The sequence below is a fragment of the Pectinophora gossypiella genome, chromosome 7 (assembly GCF_024362695.1).
Source record: "Pectinophora gossypiella chromosome 7, ilPecGoss1.1, whole genome shotgun sequence".
NCBI classification, from domain to species: Eukaryota; Metazoa; Arthropoda; class Insecta; order Lepidoptera; family Gelechiidae; genus Pectinophora; species Pectinophora gossypiella.
In genome coordinates, this window is record NC_065410.1 from 13,193,295 (window position 1) to 13,214,306 (window position 21,012).

The following is a 21,012-nucleotide window of genomic DNA, read 5'->3' on the forward strand; positions in this document are numbered from 1 at the left end:
CACATTGCGTTCGGATATTCACTCCAACTTTTATGTTTACCCGACTGTACGATAGGGAAGGAGTTCTTTGACGGAAATGGTCCGCGCGTGATGCAGTGTTAGATAGGTATCGTATTTTCACTGAAGCTTCGTCTTAAACTAATGGAAAGTATTTTGAATATTATTTAAATTCCCAAACCAACCACTTTACTGACAGTCGAATGACAAAGTTATAAACGTAGTGATTACATTCTCTTTGTTGGATAATGGATACTGTTGAATTGCTGTTGACATCATCATCTTTTTTATTTGGTTCAATATTGACAATAATATTTGCCTTATAAATACTTAAAACAACATTAAATGGCTGCTTTACAAAATAAGAAACATAAAAGGAAAACTATACAACACAGTGATCCAGGGAAAATTTTAGACTTGGTCGTCAATCTGTGTGACGATACATGTGCCCACTTACAAGTTAAAGTAAACGCATACGTAAGTCACGTACCTTCCTTACCGTATACCGTACCGTACCGTATACCGTATTCGCTATACCGTACCGTACCGTATTAGTATACCTTATTAGTTTTGTCTCCGATCATTTTGTATCAAAAGTTATTGCAAAGTCATGCTGCTTATTTAGAATAGGTACTTTAATATACTTTTTTTTGGTATGGCATCAACTACTTGGCCGGGCTAAAGGGGGAAGGCGCTGAAGGCTCACTCGGTACAAAAATTTAAGACAACGGGCCTGAGGGTGCCTGGCGAACTTAGCCTCAGGGCGTCGTCTGAGAGGTTTATATTTGAAATAATTAATCGACACTAGTGGGTCGATAGCGATAAGCGCTGAATGAGGGATAACGTCGACCACGCCGGCGTGGTCAGTACAGGAGTCCTGAAGTGTTTGTTGCTGCGAGCTGATTGCCGCTTGTATGGCCAGAGTAATTGAGTCGTCAGGATCGTATGTCTTGATGTATTTCGAGCGCCTATACTTTTCAGTACCGTCGTAGAGATGTATTCGGAAGTCGCGGAGCAAAATCGAAAAAAAAAAAAAACGTTTTGTAGCTAAATTGAACCATTGGGCAATGGTAAGCAGACCTAGGTCACAATGTGCAAATTCTCATTGCAAAGGAACCATGGGGAATTTAATAAAAAGAAACCTTATAGTCTGGTTGGCTAGCGAAACGGAAATATGGCTTATCACAAGGACTTGGTGGATACCTCTACCCCAATTGGTAATATAGTCGTGAGCTTATGTTGTGGCATGGAATGTCTCTTCATTTCGATCAGAATGGGTGGAAGCTGTAATTGTGCCTGGGTGTAATAGAAAGGGTCATCGCTTATACCCAAAAACAAAGATAAAAGATGCATGAAATTAGAAGGTTAAACGAACGAAAAACTGTACAGCGCCATCTATATTGTTTTAAGGAACGTCGCCTGGAAATTTCCTCATGATTACTTACACTGCAGATGTTGTTTCGATTGACTTTTACGTCGAGGTTTACACGATATTGATTGATGTTTAGCTGAAAGAAGAATGCGAAGCGGAGCTTGCCCTCCAGATCGTGGTGTTTGGGGAACGGATGGAAGCCTCCATAGAAACTGTCGGCCCCAATGTTCTGGCACGGAAGAACAAGATTTGCGTATGTCTTTATATTACACTACCAACGTAATGAACAGCATGATAACACAAGGCCGTATTGAACACAGGTCTCTCCTTATTCAAGCATGGGTTCTCACCGAGTGGAACATGTTCCTTTTTCTACAATCACTGGCGTGTATAAACCAGCCGAATCAAAATGCCGACCGAATTAAGATGTTGCGTAGGTAACTGCACCCAGTTACCTACGCAACATCTTAATTCGGTCGGCATTTAGGTTTTTATTTAGGTGTCACCACACCTCTATGCGCGCGAGTTATACATAGCGAGTGTAGAAATAGAAACATTGTTATTTTACTGCTCTACCAAGCTATTCCATTCCACAATCGGTCCATAGAGAAACGCAACATGTTAATCTCTTATCTACATATAGGTAGATACTTATGAAATACCTATACGAATAAAATTGTTCATGAAACGCCTCAAGGCTTTATACCTACAGGGTGTTAGTGACACCGTAACGAAAACTGATTCAGATCGTCATTTTGAGTTGATATATAAATGGTTGATATCCAGTGGAATTTTCCGTCGCAAAAATATGGAAACACGAATACGAAACTCCACGTGGTATCAACTCAGGATCAAGGTCTGAATCATCCCCCAGTTTTCGTTGCGGTGTCACTAACACCCATTTATACCTGTAGATACTTATACATGGTGTAAGTGACATGTAACAAATACTGAGGGAGATGATTCTGACGTGAATTGTTGTAGATTTGCCGCAGATGGCATTGACGCTTTCAGGATATTGTTGAGGTTGCCGCGATATTGTAGCGCCTCTGGTATGTTCGCTGAGGCCCACACAGATGGTTTTGCGGCGATCATGCGGAAACGTTATGCGTCGCTTCTCACGCGGACTCGAGCCAGCCCCAACGGTATCCTGAAGACGTTATGTGATAGGTGGGACTCCCCCTTTCTAAAAAAGTGGATGGAGCTTCACACCCTATAATTTGTATTTATGATCGCCCGAATAATGTCCTACTAACACTAGTTTATAAGTCGTTTGTATACTAACATTCTATGGACTTTGTCCGAAATAAACGATTTTATTATTATTAACTAATTGACCGGAAGATTCTGAGTTAATATCAAGTAGAAGTAGAATTTAAAATAAAAAAAAAACACAAACAAAAAACATTCAGATTTCGGTACGGTGCCACTAACACCCTATATTTATATCAACTCATTGTAAAACCATCACTTTTCGCGTATCACTTTCAAGCTGTTAAATACATCTTTGAAATGGCTCCGAAGCGAAGCTTTACGTAAGTACTTACTAACTCTGCAAATCGTTCGTTCGCAGATGACGCCAAAACTTATAGAATCGGTGAAATCGCAAATGGAAATTACAGACCTGCTCAGCAACTTCGGTGAGGATTTTCAGGATATAGTTACCCCCGTAAGTTTTTATTAACTTTTAATTATGGTATAAATAATCTTTCTGTCCTTTGAATAGTGTAGGTACTAAGCCACATACTCAACATCATCTCCCTAGCTTTATCCCGTTTTCACAGGGTCAGCTTACTTAACCTTTAGATGTGGCAAGTACGGTTTTTACAGAAGCGACTGCTTGTCTGACCTTCCAAACCGCGAAGGGAATATCAGCCCAATACAGGTTAGGTCACATTTATTTATTACTCGGGTATGCAACTTTTTTTTAAAATTAAGTAAGATGGGTTTGGATCATTTGTTGATATGCCTAAATATCGCCATCCGAGTTCAGTTGGGTAGCTATACAAGTGCATACCTATTCGTGTTTCTCCGTTTACCGTGCTTCAAGATACGTATCAATCATCAACCCGTACTTACTATGTATTTTCTTTTAAATAAAACAAGTCAAGCTTCATTGAAGAGTTGTGTTTATTCAAGACCTCGCGTGTCAACGATTTAAAAATACATGTAGCCAGTTATGTGTAGTTAGGTACGACGGACCCTTCCTACTTTTGTCTTCTGCTGTCTCTCTAATCCTAAGCAATATCCAGCTGTACTCCCGGAAGGTAACCAGCTGGTCTCTGCAACGATTTCGGGGTCTAGCTAGTTCGACGGCCTTTGAAATTGCGTTTCGCATTCCGTAGCCAAATGGCAAAAAACGGAACTCCTATGAATTTGTCATGTCTGACTGTCTGTCCGTCCTTTTTTAATAAATTAAAAAATATATATTTGCAGTTTGTATCAAAAGAAGAAAAGAAGCCTTGTAAGAAGCGGTTTGTGATGCTGCCGATTGTGGACAAGCCGTTCTCTCTGATCGTCTGCGTCCTCTCTCCGAAGATTCTTGAAGAAGAAGTCGCTTGCATCATCTATGAATGTTTCCTGTACGTTCAGACTGCACCATAAAAACAGCCTACATACGTCCCACCGCTGGGCACAGGCGTTACAACAGGGGGGTTAAAAAGAGCCACATCGAAACAAATTATCTAAAAAAGCAATATCTTAAATTTGACATTTGTTTGCATTAATACGCACTTACTTTTATATATGCAAATGTCAAATTGCAATATTGCTTTTTTAATTTTTTTTTGTTGCATTGCTTTGATGTGGTCTTTTTAACCCCTCAAAAGAGGGTATGACTATGCATACCACGCTGTTCGAGTGCGGAATGGTGGAGGTGTTTAGTTAGTCAGCTGACATTCCGAAATTTCCGAAGCGCGGAACGTTAGACTTACGATCTAGATGTCCGGGTTCGATTCTAGATGGGGACATTGTTGTCTGTACTGCAACCTTATTATTGTATACATACATATACATATATAAACACACGCCTGTTTCCCACGGGGGTAAGCAGAGACTAAGGAATTTCATTTGCTTCTATCCTGACACACTTCTCTTGCTTCCTCCACATTCATCAATCGTGGCTCAGTAATTTATTTTAATAACCCTGACTCGAGGTTCATGAGGTTGGTAAACCTCGTCACAATCCACATGACAAAAGAAGAAGCAGAACTGATGCCGACTTACGATCACGTCATATCTGCTATGAACTTTATGAACCCTTTTTCTTTGTGTTAGGTTCACTTGGCCTACTTTGAAGAAGACCATTGCTTATGAATACGAATGCACTCTGAAACAAAAGTGTCAGCAGCTTTTACGTATGGCTAGGCGATTGTTCACACAAGTAAGTTCCTATTTGATATCCTTTGTAACTACTTACTTACTCAACAGTAGGTAAGTACAAAATGTTTAGTTTAGAGATATTGTTTGGTGCAGAATTACTAACGACGCCTTAGGTTGATGCTCACAGAAATCACGGAGTTCAAGAACGTTTATAACAGGAACAAAGTCACATTTTTAATAAACGCTGGCATTTTTTTTGACGTGACTTATTGTAGAGGCAGCCAATCAGCTCGCGACACCAAACACTTCAGTTAATTCGCCAAAACATCTGTCGTATTCCCAGGTGGCGTCTTTGGACACGCTGCTCCAAATCGCGATGGAGCAGGCGAAGTTGCTGACTAAAGCGGAGTACTGCTCCGTGAAAATGGTGGACGTGGATCGCATGGAGTTGGTCGAAGCGCCGTGGCAGGCGCCCACGCAAGGGGTTGGTTTTATTCCTCTTTGGAAATAGTGAACTGGTCGTCTTGGCCTACTCGTACCACTGATGTTTCTGAACTAACAATTCCGGATGTGCTTACTTACAATAGACGTCATTTGTTGGTACTTCTTTAATATTATAAATGTGAGATTAAGAAAGTCCATTTACGTTTTCCGTATCCGCAATTCTGTTTTCCTGATAGAGAGTAATGTATGAAGAATTAATACAAAATAACTTTCTTTATACTTATGGGCAGTTTTACAATAGTTCCTTCAAAGTCGAAGAGTTCGTGGATTTCTTTTGCTGTTTTTTTAATTTTATTTCATTATTAAACGCAAAATAATTCTACCATACTTGTTGCCAAGTTTTGGGCCGATACTATTGAGTTTGCCATCGACACGATAAGAAGAAGAATTCTAATATACTTAAGTACTTATAATTTGTAAAGGTCTATAAAGTTCTTATTTATGTGCTTACCTATCTAATCGCAATTAACCAACATGACCAAACGGAGAAGAGACAGAAATCAACGGGCAATGTGACTGAAGAGTTTATCTACCTTAAAACAGAGGAACTGTTTTCTGTTAACTCTTAGGTTGTGCGACCGGAACTCGGCCGTTTTTACTCGCAACAACAGCAAGATGAGAAGGAAGTCACTGAGAGAAGATTCACGATGGACCTCGGCATCACCGGCCAAGTTTTAAAGTCCGGGGTCCTCATCAACTGCAAGTCGGCCACCTCGCATCCTGCTTTCAATTCCACCATTGACACTCTTCCAGGAGTTGACTGCAAGTTAGTGTCACTCCCTATAGTACTTCAGATTCGGTTGGTTACATGAGCCAAGTCAGAGACCTTTGGCGGCTCAATAGTAACCCTGATATCAGGGTTGATGAGGTTGGTACTCCACCTCACAACCCACACGATAGAAGAAGACTTCAGAATGAACCGGTAACATACAGTACACAGTATATTGTCGCGTTCAGAAAACGTCTTAATATATAGGTACCTAGTTATAGATCAGCGGAGATTAGGCTAGTTTCCAACTAGTCAAATCAGTTACTTTTTACTAAACGTCAAAACAAAAAATTACTATGGAATTTGTATGCAAAAGCACAATGTGACGTCATAGAAAAGCGTGATAAAATGACGAACTTATTATTACATTTTCCTTGATTAAAATTGATAAATAAGTTAAATAGAAAAAATGTTTTTCGTTATTTTTAGATGTCTTAATTTAGTAATCAGAATTTCATGCAGAGAGGACAACATGCCCAAAGAAAATCAGTGTTACCAATAATAATTATTATAAATACCTGAGTGTAAAACAGGAAAAAGATAGTCAACCCTCGTTTATTGCAGAACTCTTCTTTGCTTCCCAATACGTGAGCAAACTGGGATCATCGGCGTCGGTCAGCTGATCAACAAAGTGGGAGACCCTTACTTCGACAGCATGGACGAAGAGATGGCGCTCGCGTTCAGCATCTACTGCGGCGTCTGCATCACACACTCTGTCGTCTACAGGAAGATCCAGGAGGCTCACATCAGGAATGCCTTGGCTAATGAGCTCGTCATGTATCATATGAAGGTAAGTGGAATAGAATAGATACATACAAACATTAACTCACGTAAATCCTAAAGGGGTGGGAACCTTCAAAATCAGGAAACTTACGTAACCTTTTGATACTATTATTATCTATGTTTATGGACAGGTGGGAGACGGCGAAGTGTCGCGTCTGCTGGAGTGCACGGGGTTCCACGGCCACCCACACATCCAGTCGCTGCACTTCAACGTGCGCGCCATCCCCTTCCGCGAGCTACCCTGCTACGCGTACAAGATGTTCTTCGACCTCGAATACGATAAGAAGTGAGACTTCCCGTTGCTCAGCGTCTACATTCGCGAAATTCACTGTTCCACGCGCGGTAACGCTTCTTTTCTCAATTCACAATTGGGAAAGAGTCCAATCCGAAGTATTCCAAGCTCTTCAAGATGATTGAACTCGGTTTGGAGACTTGACGAAAAGAAAGCTCCAGTCTTTATACATTATATTGATAACATGGTCACAAGTCCTCGTGACACCAGTTCCGAATGAGTTGTGTTCAATATTTTGAATGTGATATTTTGATTCCCCTTAAAAGACTGGAGATTTTTCTACACAAGGGAAAACCAGCCCAATGCAGGTTAGGTTAGTCAAGTAAAGTAACAGCTACGCTGTAAATGCGCCCTTTTTGCCGTCATTTGCTTCGGATGGCACTCATTACTTGGCTGGACAAATGGAGGGCGCTAAGGGTTCACTCTCAGCGTCTTTATGCGTCTGGTTACTGGATTCTATTTGATCTAAAATCAAGCTGTAAAATCAAACTGTCTTATGGCATTAGGTTCCAACTAAAGCATCAGAAGCTGGCGAGGTTCATACTCCACGTGAAGAAAGGTTACCGTGATGTGCCGTACCATAACTGGACACACGCGTTCAACGTCGCGCAGTGGGCGTACGCGTCTCTGGTCAACTTCAAGCTCGTGCCGCATGGATACTTTAGGTAGGTAGTTGTACCCACTGTGCAGCTGTGAGGCTTTCATACACAGTAGAAGTAGAATACTGGGGGGCCATATAACGGACCCCCAAAAGTCATAGAGCTTCCTCCCAAAAAGACTCAGGATCTTATCGAACGGATCGGTCTGGAGGTTTTTTTTTAAATTACGGATTTGGTCACAATAGGTCATGTTAGGTCGCAGTGGCCATTCAGGCTGCATCAGCTCGAGCCCTATTCGTTTTTCATATTATAATAAAAAAATGGTAGGTACCTACTTTGCTTTTCGTCACCTTAATTTTTGAGTACTTACTTGTGATGAGTAGGTCAAGTTAATGACGTTAGTTGTGTTACAGTGAACTGCAAGGGTTGATGTTTTTGGTGGCGGGCCTCGTGCACGATTTAGACCACCGCGGGACCACTAACAGCTTCCATCTGCAAGGCCGTAAGTATACACACAACACTTGTAACTAAACATTTTCCAGTAAATTGGCATCGCATTTGAAAGAATTCGGTGAAGGATCTAGAGGTCCTGGTCAGGTCAAGTTAGGAAACGCGACCCTTTCTAAATTGCCTCGACCACAGATACTCGACTGATGTATGTAGGTTTATTCACTAACCCGCAGTGACCATACTCTAGAAGCAGGTAACTATACGGACCCGTTCAGCTGAAAGAGAGTATGCCCATTGCAGAACTGGGAGGTTAATGGGGTGTTTATGACTCTCGTGTTCTTTTGTTTTACTTTATGCAAACGAGTTTTGAACTAACTACTAACATTGTTAAATATAAGTTAATTGTAAGACTATCTCCCAATTGGGGTAGTCTGAGGTACACATATCGCTAAATACCCACACCTCACCGAGATTTCTGTTAGACCAATCCGATAAGTAAGTGGTGAGCCGTATTGACTTCTAAGTATAATGATCGACTCAACTGTGTTAGTGAAAACTGCTAATAACTCATTCGTGAAAGTCTTCTACCGGGGTTCGAACAGGCGCTCACCGAGAGAAGAAGCGAAGCGAAATCGAGAAGCGAGCCAGTGTACCACAAGACCTATTAAATATCCTACCCTCCTATATATTAGACCTATTAAGACTTATTAAATATCTGCCACAGAAACGACGCTAGCGGCGCTGTACTCAAGCGAAGGCAGCGTGATGGAGAGGCACCACCTCGCGCAGGCGATGTGCATCCTCAACACAGAGGGCTGTGATATCCTGGAGTCGCTGCCGCGGAGGGAGTACGATCGCGCCATCATCACGCTCAGGGACTTTGTTCTCGCTTCCGATTTGAGTAACTACTTCAAGTCAGTACCTATACTGGTTACATTGACTCCTTTTAACACGATTTTCTCCTCTAAGAAGTCTTTAAGTAAAGATAGGTACTTACATGGAAAACGCTGTACATATTTTTCTGTTCGGCCAAATAGCGAATGCCATTCTATTCTACCTTAACTACCCGATCAGATGCCCTTGGGTTCTGATCCCGGCCGGGAAAGTATTTTCTGAATTGTCTAGGTTCTGGGTTTAGTCAGAATTAAAACAGTAATCGTCCAAGTGAAGCAAAATGCAGTACTGGCTTAAGATTTGGCGACCCTGACAAAATGTCTCGTTGGTCCAGCCCTAGATTTAAAGCATAGAATGAGGAATAATACTACATGCAGAACGGCAACTCACTGCTCCCCAACGGCGTCTGAGCTAGATCACCCCCATCGATCATAGTTTAGTCTTGAATCGTATGGTGTCAAACGTCACACACACAGATGTGCGTGTACGATAATGTCAATTTGTAAAACGAGGTAGTTTGTATGAAGTGTCTGGGGTGTGTCTAAGCGAGTTTACTATCAAGTTAGTGGTGACACCATAATACCCAAGGATGACCCCCAAATTAGAAATAACAAAAAACAAAAATAACAAAAAAGTTCAGGAAATAACAAATAACAACAAACAGACAGACACAACAACAACAGCACAACACAACGACAGACACAACAAACAGCATACAACAACAACACACAGTTAGTTATTAACAGTTTTGTTTATGGTGTAAATAAATTCTTCTCATAATTAAAAATTGTTAGATATCTAACAATTAACTTTGACCGATGATGTTACCTTGCAGAAACAAGCCGGATTACATGCTGATATCCAATGACTTCCTGAAAGGCAACCGAGTGCACAACGCGGCTCTACAAGCGCTGCTGATGAATGCCGCCGACCTCAGTGATCAGCTCAAGGATTGGGGCAGTGTCAAGAAAACTGCGGTAGGTTATACTTATACATACAGCCGTCTTCCTCATCGTTTCGGACCATCTCGTTCGTACTTGTACCCCTGGTGAGTCTTCCCTCCGTCTCCCCCACAATTATTAGCCTCTCCAGACCATGCTTAGTGTAGCTTAGCTAAAAAAAGACATGGAATATGAACTCCTCTGAGGCAGCAATACAAGTTTCTTTATAATGTCAATATGCGTGCAGGCGGCGGTCCTGACTGAGTTCTTCAAGCAGGGCGACGTGGAGAAGAGTCGCGGTGACCTGCCAGCCGTCATTATGGATAGAGATAAGTGCTTCATACCCGAGTTGGAGATACAGTTCCTCAGCGACACCTGCATACCGCTGTTCACGTTAGTTTCACTTTAAAGTCGCAAGAACAATCCAAACCCCATTTGTTTAACTATTATGTTGGGCCTCTGGTAGTGCAATGATGTAAGTAGTCGTGACATGAGCCATGTCATGGGCCTTTGGCGGTTCAGTAATAACCCTGACACCAGGGTTGATGAGGTTGGTAATCCACCTCATAACCCGCACGATAAAATAATATATTTATACATACATAAGTACTACCACCACGACTATTTAATTCCCACTGGGACAAGGAGAAACGATCCTTATATACTTCTCCTTAGGTACAATATAGTAAGTATATGAGCGACGCAAAGAGCTTGCGTATGGCCCAAACCGAAGTCGTCATCTCCCTAGCGTTATCCCGTTGAGGTTGGTCTTCCAACTCGCAACCCACACGATAGAAGAAAACCATTGTGTCGGGAAATCTCGGTCTTAGGAGCATAAGTATACTTCTGGGAATGTCTTGAACGCAGAAGTAGAGGTAAGATAAAGGAGCTTTGGGGAGATGACTTGGAAGCTCCAGAGAAAGAGTGAAGAGAGACTCATCGGGAGAGAGGAGGATGGAAAAGGGGTAGACCCACCAGTGGGACAAAAACAACTTTTGGCTGGATGCCGCCCTAACGATCTTGTCGTCTAGTGGAGATCTTTGCCTTATTCCCCGTTTCGATTCGACGCTTTTACTTTCGTCTCATAAATCTTTTCAGGTAATCTTATTTCATTAATTCTAACCCGTGGTCCAGTGTTGTATTTGTGCTTCTGATCCAGAGTTCCCAGGGTCAAAATCCGGCGGGGACATATCACAAAATCACTTAGTGATCTTTACTTAGTTTGATTAGATCAGATTGATCTCTCTATTGTCTAAAGCAATGAGCCCTATTTATAAGATTACAACTATTTAAGTAAGTATGTAGTCTACATAAGCAATGTCTTTAGCGTCGCAATATTAACCCTGCCACCAGACTTGATGAGGTCGGTTATTGAACTCACACGAGAGAAGAAATTTTATTTATTTTGCAGAATGCTGGGTAAGATGATACCTAAGGCGGCTGCATGCGTCAAGATTGTGGAAAACCACATCGAGAGATGGGATGCGGCAAAACCTATATTTCAAGAGGTGAGATATTTTACAGTTTTGGCAATGAGTACCGAGTGTAATACCTAAAGACGATAAATTAAACTGCGATGATCTTCAGTGCGAATGTTCATCACTGCTATGCACGTTACAGCGAAGAAATAAATCATCGATACACTATGCTTCGACGTACCTTCTTGCGATGTTTTCACATCGCGGAAATACTAATTTGCGATGCAGGATAGTGCAATAGATTACCGTAACCGCAGATGTTCTTTTGTTTCGTTCACCGCGCAATCGCACTTCCTCCGTTCAGGCCTTTTTTATTTTTTTTATTAATAAATGAATTAGGTGTAACTGCTACGATATTCGGGCGCTTATGCAGTTTTTCCTTTCCAGTGACGATATTGTATAGTACTAATATCTACTTATGAGAGAACTATCCGTAAACATATTTTTTTCCCAGGTACCTATCACAGCCGGACTGTCAGTACTGTTGAGTCCGGAACTGGACAACCTGATAGAGTTGAACCTGCAAGAGAAGGAACGACTGGCGAAAGAGGCCGAGGAGGAGGCGGCAGCGGCCGCGGCGGAGGAGCAGACCTAATTACGATACGAACCAGCGCCCGCGACGCGACAAGTACCGCGGACTAAGACAAATACCGCGCGCTTCAACAAATACCGCGGGCTTCGACAAATACCGCGAGCTTCGATAAATATCGCCTGTTTCTACAAATACCGTCTATTTCGAGAAATACCGTGGGCTTCGATAAATACCACGGACTCCGACAAATACTAATTTCGACCAACGGATCACAGCGTGTTCTACACAGACAACATAGGTAAGTACGTTGCGTCTATTTATCGAAGCACGCGATATGTATCGCGTCTACAGACTCATCCTGCTTATATATAATATTTATTTTAACAAATTATTATTGGAATTATGTGACATTATTAATAACATTGTTTGATAATTTGTAAAAGTCGTTGGTAAACTGAGCGGCCTTTAGAAATTTTGTTTTATTTTGAAAGTAGGAATTTCTTGGATAAAAAAAGTCTTATATATTAATTATTATGAATAAAATAAACATATTTGGTTCATAGTTTATTGAATTTTAATATATAAAAATAGTATAACGTGCATAATTTGTCCATGATCTTGACTCTAAAATAGCCTAATAGCCTATAGCCTTTATTTTCAATTCGTTCCGTTTCTAAGTCACATTGTCTAAGTACTTATTATTGATATTCTACATAGGAAATTTCTAATAAAAACGAACTGGGAGGTTAAAATGGCCACATCGAAGCAATTCATGTAAGAAAGTATGGTAGGGGCCTTTGGCGGCTCAGTAATGACCCTGACACCAGGGTTGATGAGGTTGGTTGGTTGAGGTGCTCATCGTGTTAATGATATGATTATCTTCTTCTTCTCATCGTGTGGGTTGTGAGGTGGAATACCAACTTCATCAACCCTGAGCCACCAAAGGCCTCTGACTTACATCAGTAAGTAGTAACCGGGACCAACGGCTTAACGTATGATTCCTTTTAAGAATCATTCATCAGTTCAATTTTCAATATTTTATGAATCATAATCATATGATTCATCTAAAAACGAATATTGCGATTGCCAGTGCGCAACAAATGTTAAACAGCATTATTGTTTTTTTTTAATGAATTGCTTTGTTGTAGCCCTTTTAACCCCCTGAAGTAACTACAATTAACATAAGTAATATTGAGAAAAATAATCAGATTAATCTTAGTGATTGATAAAATAAATAAATAAAAAACAATTAAGTGCAGTAAATGCAATTTCTTAATATATTAAATTCAAACAAATATAAGATTAACTATTCATATTTTTCGGAATCCAACGTTCCTTTGTTTATTGTTAAATAATGGTGCTTCCACTCTAGTCTTTAGGAACATTTTTGAACACTAACGTGGAAGCAATGAAGTTTAAAATTGTGTCACAATCGTATCACATTTATTCATTGGGTTATATTTACCTATCACAGACAGGAATGGAATTCGTTAAACGTGCTTTGGTAATGATATTTTTAAAGCGAGTGCTATTCAAAAGTTTTAATTTGACTAACATAAGATATTGTTAATAATCATAAAACTCACTCAGTCAATGGCCCCGATTCCTGCAGACACCGCCTAATTTTATTTTAAGTTATATCCGTCATTTTCTTATCCGTCGAAAAGGAAAGGGACGGATGATTGTCAAAAAGTTAACTTTAAAACGAACGAATAACCCGGGCGAATATAATAGGCTTCTCGCTGGTATGTAATCCGTTTGACGTGCTGTCTACTTAACTCTGTCAGGTTATTGGCCGATGGTTGTTTTAGATTTCTACTTAAAATTGACGTATTCCATAAATTTTATGCCTGTCGATTACCCGTCCCTTTCTTTTTCAACGGATAAGAAAATGTCAGGTATAACTTAAAATAAAATTAGATGGCGTCTGCAGAAATTAGCACCATTATGTCAGTAAGTAAGCACCTATTAATTTTCTTTATATATGCTTGGCAGCGGGCTGTTATAATGTCATATGTCGTACACTTACATGATTCATTAGTTTAATGATTGCTCCTAGAGCAATGTATTGACGTTCCGCCGCGGAAGTTCGGTCTAGTGTGGCAAAGGCCTTATTCACAGAAATCAAGTAATGTACTCTATTGAGGTATGTCTTCTACCGTACGGTCACGAGCATTAATATGTATACACTTTGGTACCATGTCACATTAACTTTTTTGACAAATTGAACGTTTTGTAAGTCTCACTGTTAGTGCGACGAGTCCTAAAGTGGGTGTATTATATTGCTCATGACTGTACATGTAAATAAGTAACATTTTATGCGATTTTTACATTAAAACATTTTCTAACTACACCTATCTATAAAAATTTTAACGTGAGTAAATGTATTAAGGTAATATTTGTCTAGATTTCTAGAATAAAGAGAAAACCTTATAGGCACGTAATGTCTGCTATTCCCACAACAATTACTATGTATATTGACATTTAGAAATAAGATTACTTACCATGCTTAAAAGCCACAAGTCCACTTGAGCGGAATCGGAATATTCGGAGCATCAGGAGCATAATCATCTCAGATACAGAACGGGGTAGTTTCCTAGGTCAAAGATAAATTATGAAATTATGATTACTGAATAAAGACATCTATGTTGTTGTTTAAATTCGCCTTATATAAGGCAGGCAAAGATCTGAGGACCATACAGCCTTGACTTTAGTAATTTAATATTCGAAAATCACGATAAAAATAGGCCTAACCCGTGTCTTCAGTTTTCAATATTCCACATCTAACGGTGACAACACACGTTTCATTTTTTCTATTTAACTTATTTATAAATTTTAATAAAGAAAAATGTAATAATAAGTGCGACATTCTGACACGTTTTTCAATAACGTCACAGGTTGCTTTTTCATACAAATTCCATGTGCATTCTTCGGTTTATTTTGGTGAAAATACCTGCGTTTTGGTAAAAAAATAGTAATAAAACAAACTTTTGTATTCTAAAAAGGTTCTGACAAAAAATATTATTTGTTTGATTAAAAATTTTCGCTTTAAAATCTGCCTAAAAGTCGAAATCCTAAAAAGGACCACTGTTTGGGTTCGTATTAAGAGCCGGGCCTTATTAAGAAAACTACTCCTATAGGAGTAGAATCTCTCATAGCTGATAAATACAATTCAGCACAATTTATCAGCAGTGAGAGATTTTAAATAAGTATATTTTGTTATAATTTATCTTTGACTTAGTTATCTAACATACCCGAAAGTCCGCTAAGCTGGACGAGTAACTGTGGAAAAAGTTGTGTTTACTGTTGACGACCGGTCGACATGACAATCGGGGCATGAGGTGAGCCGCGGAGGCGGGGTCGCCCCGCACACCCGCACAGTCCCCGCGGCGTCTTAGTCTTAGTGTCGCACGAGTCCGTATCGACCGCGTTTATCGATTATAATCTCGCTCACATAATTTATTACTATTGTGTTTTAAAAATGGCTACGGTTGCATCTTCGTCGCGTGTTCAAGCAAAAAAACCAAATGAATAAATATTAACTTAAATGAAAACATGGTATTATTTTATTCACATTTTGTTAATATAAAAAAAATATAAAAATATATCGATATTGAAAACGTCACGTCACTAGAGAATTGCCATGTCGACCTGTCGTTTACTATACATATTGTTTTTTTTTTATCTTTACCAACCAGCAGTGAAGCAACTAAGTAAATGTCTATACTCATCTTACAGATGAGGAGGCCTGTGTATAGTGTTGAGACGTGTGAAGGTTTATATTCGGTTTGCTTATATTAATCCGTTTTCTTTGGGTTGCAGCAGCTCTTCCACGAACTCTTTCACCATCGACTCCAATTTGGTCTTCATTTCCTCTTGTTCTCTGAAACAAGAGTTTCATTTTGTCAGCTTTAGGAAGCTAGGACACTGATTTGCTTCAACCGCAACCGACTACCATTGAGTTACCTGTTAAAACGTAGCATGAATGCATCGACTTGTGGTATACAACGGAAGAGAAAAAAATCCGAAGCACGGATGACTTTACTTTCGGATAATTAGGTGATTTTAGCTTGTAATATCCTGACCAAAACAAGGACAGTGACCGGGAATCGAACTCAGGACCAGGAACGTCAGCCCAACGCTCCGTTACTTTCCAGTTGCCTGCCGCGGATGTGGGCTGAATGTAAACGTAGGCAGTAGTTTTCAGGCGGAGGAGACGTACCACAAAAAATATATTTATGAAAACATTTACGATTCAAAATGTAACTATATATATGAATGAAGATCTAAATGAATGAATGTCAATAGGCAGCGTGACCACTTACCATCAGGCCTGCCTACCTGTTTGCCGTCCAAGTCACAAAGAAACAAGCTCACGACATATCCCAATGGGAGTCAGAGGTATCGTATCGTAAGATGAACTAAGTATCCACACTTCACCGACCTTTCTTATCGGCCTGTGTGGTCCAGTGATTGAGCGGTGAGCTCACGATTCGGAGGTCCCGGGTTGGAATCCCGGTAGGGACATATCGCAAAAATCATCTTTGTGATCCCCAGTTAGGACATTACATGCTAATCACCTGATTGTCTGAAAGTAAGATGATCCGTGCTTTTTGGAAGGCATGTCAAGCCGTTGGTCCCGGTTACTACTTACTGATGTAAGTAGTCGGTACATGAACCATGTCAGAGGTTTTTGGCGGCTCAATAATAACCCTGACACCAGGGTTGATGAGGTTGGTAATTCACCTCACAATCCACATGACAGAAGAAGACCGAGCTTTCTGTTAGCAGAACGTGATAGGTGGAGAGCCGTATCGCCGTCTATAATGGTCAAGCCAATTGTGTTCAAGCCGGTGTACCACAGTATGACAAGGACATAAAAACAAAAGAAAGATATTTTCGAGTTTGTGTGTGACTTACTGCGCGGTGGTGGCGCGTGCGACGAGCTCGGTGTAGTACTTGAGCTTGGGCTCGGTGCCGCTGGTTCGCACGGTCACGCTTAGCCCGCTGCTGCAGCGGAACATTATCATCTCACCGCTCGTGTACTCCTGGTCTAGGCCAGTCCCTAGCACCTCTGTAACAACGCACATTCAGTCAATTTCAAAATAAGAATTTTGTTTTTGTTGCATTCAAATAAAAAAAAACATTCATCGTCTTCCTAGAGTTATCCCGTTTTATACGTGTGTCATGATTTTAAACAAATCAAACATATTTTGTAACACTTGTCCAGTTATTAGTTATTAATCTATGCTCTAACAATGGTATTTAGTTATTATTCTGCGATATTTAGTCTATGATTAACAGTGGCGCCATCTGTAGGGATATTAACTGTGGAGGTAGCACGTGATTGGTGAGTTACATTCCCGCGCAAATATAAAACGTAAAATGTGACGGAGGCGGGAAGAAAATACTCCCTCCAGGGTTTGGGAAATTGGTACAGCCATTCTGATGGTAGACACGAGCAGAGCAATACATCAGTAAGAAATCTTCATAATTCAGAAGTGCGCCTTGCCCTCCCACTCAGCCGCTCGTTATTAAGGAACGACCAAGTAAGTTGTAAATATTTTATTCAAAAGTATTTTTACAATTAATGTAATCCGTGTTATTGAAGATTTGTTGTTCTATTTTATTAAGTAACAATTTATATTTCTTTGATTTATTTTGTTCTACTTTCCGCAAATGGGTGAATTACTATTTTAAGTATTAAACAAGCATCTTATTTTTTTAAACTACAGACGGTTTTACGAAATACTTTATGACTTTTCATATTTTACTGTCTTTGCATTTTTTTTCTATATCGTTTCATTTAGGGATAGAATGGAATAGGTAATTTGTTTCTTTGTTTAATCGTTCTTGTATTATAGTGTCGATTTTATTTTGTTTGTGTGAGTAAGTACTCTAAATCTCTTAAATTACCATAAAATGAAGTAATGAGAACATGTACTAAAACGTGTAAAACTGAATGAACTTACAAGATAATTATGTTCTGTTCTGTTGAGATGATCGTGTATGTAAATGTTATGATGGCTCTTTTATGATCATAATGTGAACTTAGTTACGTTTTATGATTTTGGACGTTAGCATACGTCTTCTCTTATGTAAATGGCGTGAGTGTGCGCTTTGAAAAATAATATTTGGACGTTAGCGTACGTCTTCTTTGTGCAAGTGTCGTGAGCGTGCGTCTTAAGTGTTAGTATTTGGACGTTAGCGTACGTCTCTTTTTGTGCAAGTGACGTGAGAGTGCGTCTTATGAGTTGATATTTGGACGTTAGCGTACGTCTTCTTTGTGCAAGTGTCGTGAGCGTGCGTCTTAAGTGTTAGTATTTGGACGTTAGCGTACGTCTCTTTTTGTGCAAGTGACGTGAGAGTGCGTCTTATGAGTTGATATTTGGACGTTAGCGTACGTCTTCTTTTGTACAAATAACGTAAATATACCTTTTGAAGTTAAATGATTGGAACGGTAGCGGACATGCATCCTTAAAGTTATTAGTACCACATTCGCTTTTCTTTTGTGATGTGAAACAGTTTATGAAACATTATTATGACAAACTTGAACATGCTTTGTATAACCCTGATTTGTAATTTATTGTAAGCGACGTGATATGGCATTTGAGTCTTTGGTTGAGTTAATTACCCCTTTCAAATTATAAACTCAGTGTGCACCTATAGCAACAAAACATGTATACTCCTGATACAATACAATACAAAAACTCTTTATTGCACTTGAATCACATTAAAAATACATTAGTATTAAATAGTACTGATAGTTGCATTAAATTACAATTGTGGGTGTACATTTAGTTTTATTTGAAAATAGCTATATATGTATATATATATATATATATTATAATATGCGCAAATAGTAGATATACCTACATAAGGATGGAAACAAAAGTTAATTAAAAGATTATTATTATGAAGCAGTAATGTACACGTAAATGATGATACAGATAGGTATCTAGTTTGAATTTACAAAGTAATTTTAACTGGAGCGTTGAGTTGATGTTGTTGGTTTATGAGTTTTATTTACTTCTTTAAGTTCAGTTTAAAGATTTTTAAAGTTATAAGAGTGTTAGTTATTTATTATATTTTTTTTTTGTTAATATGACTAAGATAGTATCTGCATGCAGTACGCTAAATAATAATAAAGTTTTCTTTTCACCTACCGATTGTAGTGTGTACAGTCACGAGCAATTTTATAGGTATGCCTTGACAACCTTGTCGTATTGTATCGTTTGACATAATGGAATAGTCTCACTAAATACCAATTTTTTGGTTTGATGGAGATCTAAATAGTATGCATGATAGTTCATGACTCATGATCGTGTTTGTGGTCTAGAAACTAATAATTTGTTGTTATTAGGGGTGAAACTAAAACTTCTTAAAATAGAACAACAGTCTAATAAATTGTCCTATGATGTTATTAATTTATTCATAATGAATATTAAGAAGTGTTATCAACTTTGTCTAATATGTTTTATTTTATTTTAGACGATGACCGAGTCAACTGATGGGTCTGCCAATTCATCGGGTCTTCGCGTAGTTAGGAGAAATCGATTAATCAGTGACTCTAGCGATGACAGCGATTCATCACTTTCTACTTCGAGTACATCTGGAGGGTGTCTAGAAGCTCCAACCGGTGATGTTAATCTGCCACGGAAGACACAAAAACGTTATCGCGATGACAACGAAGAGCCAGATAGGACCGTCAAGCGTCGTAAATCGAAGCATACTAGTATTGATATACTTGATTTGATTGATGCACTCAAAGACAGAAATAAGACTTTTATTAGTGCTAACCAAATGATGAACGCATTACCGGATTTTGACCCTGAAAATAAAGCTCAAAATATAGAAATATGGCTTTACAAGGTTAACGAATCAGCTCGTATTTATAACTGGAAAGACAGGCAGATTTCTCATTTTGCCACACAAAAGTTAAGTGGAACAGCTAAGAATTGGCTACATTCCTTACCCAGCCTTGACTTTACTTGGCCTGAATGGGAAGTAAAACTACGACGCGCTTTCCCCGTTGAAGATAATTTCGCAGTTATTCTAGAAGAGATGTTTGCTAGAAAAACAAAACCGGAAGAAAGTTTGCGGATTTATTTCTATGACAAATTGATGCTTCTTAACAGATGTGAGATTACTGGAAAAAAAGCAGTGGATTGCTTGATTCATGGCATCACCGACGTGTCACTTAGAAACAGTGCTCAGGCACTAAAATGTCAAGAACCCGAGGACTTGTTGAAGTATTTGGTAATTCAACAACCACAAACCACAACATTCACTCTTACGCAGAAGAAACGTGGCTATTACGAAGGACTGGAAGATGGAGTACCACGTACTAGAGTACGCTGTTATAGTTGTGGTATTGAAGGACATACGTCGAACCGATGCTACAAAATTAAGAAAGAGAGACACATTACAGCTGCTTCAATTAAGTGTTATAATTGTAATGAAGAGGGTCATCGATACACAAAATGTCCAAAGAGCCTTTTGAAATGCCAGATGTGTAAAATGATTGGCCACGATGACAAGTTTTGTGAGCGAAGGTCCTCTTCAAAAGGAAATGATTCTGTTAAAATGGAAAAAGTGTTTAATATTGATTCTAATGTTAATACTAAAAATGATAAATATGTCAAAAACGTTGAGATTAACAATAAAACATTGAGAGCTTATATTGACTTTGGTAGTGATTGTTCACTGGTTTCACGAACAGAGGCTAGTAACTTCAATTTGGTTAAAAATTGTTCAAACCTTCCTTCCATTAGAGGGTTCGGTAATTCCCTTATACAACCTCTATACAAATCCCGAGTTTCGATCGTCATCGACGAAGTTGAAGCTGACATTGACATATTGGTTGTTGATGATCATTATTTGCAATATCCTACTCTAATTGGTGAAAACTTCACAGAGTTGCCTCATGTTTCCGTATTGAAAGATAACAAAAACTTAACTTTTTATAGTACAATGACAGCCGAACCTGAAATACGTACTGTTAAATTAATCAATAGTACTGACACTCAGTTGGAAGGTATACACCTCTTACCTGTTCATTCTTTAGAGCCATTTTCTTG

At 39.3% G+C, this 21,012-nt stretch overlaps 2 protein-coding genes across 4 annotated transcripts in view; one reads left to right on the forward strand and one right to left on the reverse strand.

Annotated features, from left to right (window-relative positions):
- Nucleotides 1-21,012, reverse strand: part of LOC126368402 (glucose 1,6-bisphosphate synthase) — a 116,083-nt gene that overhangs the window by 74,822 nt on the left and 20,249 nt on the right. Inside the window, exons 11-12 of one of the 2 annotated variants that reach the window (XR_007566581.1) lie at nucleotides 16,853-17,006; nucleotides 14,231-15,815 (exon numbers count right to left, since the gene is read on the reverse strand). Coding sequence is in view for 1 of the 2 variants with exons in the window: in XM_050012373.1 (XP_049868330.1) it covers nucleotides 15,725-15,815; nucleotides 16,853-17,006 (245 nt within the window). In the remaining variant the exon portion in view is untranslated. Of the gene's footprint in view, nucleotides 1-14,184; nucleotides 15,816-16,852; nucleotides 17,007-21,012 lie in introns of those variants that run through there. The other variant, XM_050012373.1, reaches the window with a different exon arrangement.
- LOC126368384 (cGMP-dependent 3',5'-cyclic phosphodiesterase-like) lies at nucleotides 284-12,428 on the forward strand. Of its 2 annotated transcripts, XM_050012342.1 has the most exons (15): nucleotides 284-474; nucleotides 2,943-3,038; nucleotides 3,806-3,951; nucleotides 4,646-4,751; nucleotides 5,034-5,174; nucleotides 5,764-5,960; nucleotides 6,528-6,753; nucleotides 6,878-7,032; nucleotides 7,545-7,703; nucleotides 8,051-8,139; nucleotides 8,812-9,001; nucleotides 9,817-9,958; nucleotides 10,170-10,315; nucleotides 11,334-11,430; nucleotides 11,855-12,428. In XM_050012342.1, exons 1-15 carry the CDS (start codon nucleotides 343-345, stop codon nucleotides 11,993-11,995), a joined length of 2,163 nt encoding a protein of 720 aa, XP_049868299.1. In that variant the 5' UTR covers nucleotides 284-342; the 3' UTR covers nucleotides 11,996-12,428. The 2 variants fall into 2 exon arrangements, with proteins under 2 accessions (XP_049868299.1, XP_049868300.1); XM_050012343.1 differs by lacking the exon at nucleotides 284-474 and having other exon boundaries at nucleotides 2,955-3,009.

What these genes read in the sequence shown, in the direction of transcription:
- LOC126368384 (XM_050012342.1), top strand. Translation starts at nt 343, where the DNA reads ATGGCTGCTTTACAAAATAAGAAACATAAAAGGAAAACTATACAACAC. An exon ending in AAGTTAAAGTAAACGCATAC is followed by an intron (nt 475 to 2,942) that starts GTAAGTCACGTA and finishes GTTCGTTCGCAG; the next exon opens with ATGACGCCAAAACTTATAGA. An exon ending in GACCTCGAATACGATAAGAA is followed by an intron (nt 7,033 to 7,544) that starts GTGAGACTTCCC and finishes TTATGGCATTAG; the next exon opens with GTTCCAACTAAAGCATCAGA.